Source organism: Chaetura pelagica, unplaced genomic scaffold (assembly GCF_000747805.2).
Source record: "Chaetura pelagica isolate M959 unplaced genomic scaffold, ChaPel_1.0 scaffold1771, whole genome shotgun sequence".
Lineage (NCBI taxonomy): Eukaryota > Metazoa > Chordata > Aves > Apodiformes > Apodidae > Chaetura > Chaetura pelagica.
Genome location: NW_009952197.1, coordinates 1 through 2,537, shown reverse-complemented (window position 1 = coordinate 2,537; position 2,537 = coordinate 1). Strand labels below are relative to the sequence as shown.

Below are 2,537 nucleotides of genomic sequence, written 5' to 3'. Positions count from 1 at the left end.
CCCCCCCCCTTGGCAGGGATTAAACCACACCCCAGGTCCCACCACCCTCTGAGTGAGGCTCAAAGGAATTCTGTGTCCTGCCGACCAAGAGCTCAATTACCTCGATCAATATTTGGCCACTGCTTTCACCATCTACATACTTAACATCAAGTACCCCTTCAAGGCTTATCTGTACTTCATTCCCAGCACTCCACACTCCTATGACTCTCCAAAAGAGTCAGTTTCATCTACAAATCTGCAGAACCAGAAGGCTGCTGAGACAGCAAGTTTGGGAACAGTCCTGAAGAGTTTAAACTCCCCTCACGAGGTTACAGGCAACGTAACATGAACCGTGTCAGGGAAACCTGTGATTCCCACGCTGCCATGGCAGGGATCATGCCAGAAAAAGCCCCACACAAAGCCCCTGTGACTGGATTAGCAGGAGGGCTTCGGCAAGAGAAGCTTCTTGCAGCACAGGCAAACAGCTGATAATGCTCAGAAAATGGTCTGACCCTCTGCTCGTGACAGACCTGAACCACGGGCAGGTTCTGGCTGAGGTTTCTGCCTCCCTCCTGGGCACTCAGCAGCCCACACTGCACCACAGAGCTCTGCAGGAGACCAAGGACACTGATCATAAACATGAGCTAAATACATAGTGAAAAAAATGCAGGAAGATGCCAGAGGCTTTGGGTAAAGAGACAGGTGAGATGCAGGGGAGTGTCACCTCATCTGTACCAACAGCCAAGAGAACAGGTTCCAGGAGACCCCAGAGGTGGGACTCTCAAGGAGCAGCCAGCTCTGCACCCCCCCCGAGTACCAGGGGAAGGAGGGACCCCCTTGCTAAAATGAAGCCCCCAAGGTTTGTTGGGCAGCTCTTTGGCACAGGCTGTGGTGTCAGAAAACACAAGAGCCCCTGGGTGGTGTCACAGGGTTTATTATCCCATCTGTACAGTCCTGGGTCGATGCAGTTTAGATGATTCCAATCTGGAAAGAAGCAAAGCACATTACAAACAGGTGTTGAGGGGGCAGGAAGGCAGAGCCCCCTCCCCAGACATCACTGCCAGGGCTGAACCTCCCCGGGATTCCTGCCCTCTGAGGACAGGCTTCCTCCTCCCTGCAGCACCTTACACAACCATCTGAGACATTTACTCCACGGCGACCCTTGAGCTAAGTCACACTCCCTCACTCCAGTTTGCATCCCCACTACCTCCTGCCTACCCCAGCCACCTTCAGGACTGAACTGCTGCTCCTTCCAGCCACCCACTCAGCAGAAACCCTCCTCCACCCAGGCTGGCAGCACAGGGCTGGCCAAGAACACTGTTAGGACAAGCACTTTCAACCTAAAAGCTGCAGAACAGTTTCTACATCCTTCCCACTGATACTCCAGAGCTGTTTTAATCCTGTAGAGAAGAGCCCCTCCCTGGAAGAGCTGAAGAACAGCAACAATACTCCCTCAGGAACCTTTCCCACTCAACCCCACCATCTTCCAGGCAGAGCTGCACTTTGTCAGACAACGTGCTCTGGCTTCTGGACACTGGGATTCCATGTTAGATGCAATCAAGGCCAGAAGTGCTGCCAGGCCCAAGGCACACGTACACCAGGAAGAACAACCAGGCACAGGAGATACAAGATAACAGGAGCTGCAAAGTTTCAGGTTTCTCACCTTGTTGGCTACATCCAGTGCATCATAATCCGGAGCCAGTCGGACATAAGCCTTCTTCTCCCCATCAGGCCTGGGGAGAAGCAGGAGGCATCAGAGCAGAGGCACTAGCTCCCCCCACCTCCTCCCTGCTCCCACCATCACCCTGTGCATCAGTGGTTCCTTTGGAAGCATCACTCTACTCAGTGGTCAAAAAACGTTCACATCACTTGCACAGGATTCCCTGAGGAAACCCACCCCCTGCTCTGCCAACATCTCCTACGTCCACTCAGATGCACAAGGTGCATTTCTCAAAACTGTGAAACACTGAAAATCCTACAGAGCTTCATCCCACACTCCCCAAGAGCACCCACAACAGCTGGCACTCGGACCTGTTTCCCTTTTTCTGCTAAAAGCCACTCCAGGCTCGTGAAGCCCTTCATACCCCATCATTGACCTGGTCTCCCCCATTCCCACCTGATCAATGTGTTGACCTTGGCCACATCAATATCATACAGCTTCTTGACAGCCTGTTTGATCTGGTGCTTGTTTGCCTTGACATCAACAATAAACACCAGAGTGTTGTTGTCCTCAATCTTCTTCATGGCTGATTCTGTGGTCAGAGGGAACTTGATAATGGCATAATGGTCCAGCCTGCAGGAGAGACCCTGTGGTTACCAGAGGCTAGCAGACACCTCTGCACTTCAGGGGCTTTTTCTGAGGTGCATCAGTCACCAAAAAAAGTTCTAATCACGAACTCTCAGGCTTTGGTCGCTTGAAATCATCACCTGCACCCCAAACACCCACTGCTCTGCCCACAAGGTGTGGGCTGGGCTCCCTGCACAGCTGGCAAGATGGCACCCTGGGACATGCAGCAGGGCACAGGACCCCACACCACCCACCCACGAGGCTGCCCACC

At 53.0% G+C, this 2,537-nt stretch overlaps 1 protein-coding gene across 1 annotated transcript; it reads right to left on the bottom strand.

Moving 5' to 3' along the window:
- Positions 1-904: 904 nt before the first annotated feature.
- On the bottom strand, positions 905-2,272 carry RPL23A (ribosomal protein L23a; the record flags this gene model as incomplete). Its single annotated transcript, XM_010007309.1, has 3 exons — positions 905-963; positions 1,643-1,712; positions 2,096-2,272. Coding segments are annotated over 3 exons (262 nt in total), but the record flags the coding sequence as incomplete, so codon positions are not given.
- Between the last annotated feature and the right edge of the window lie 265 nt (positions 2,273-2,537).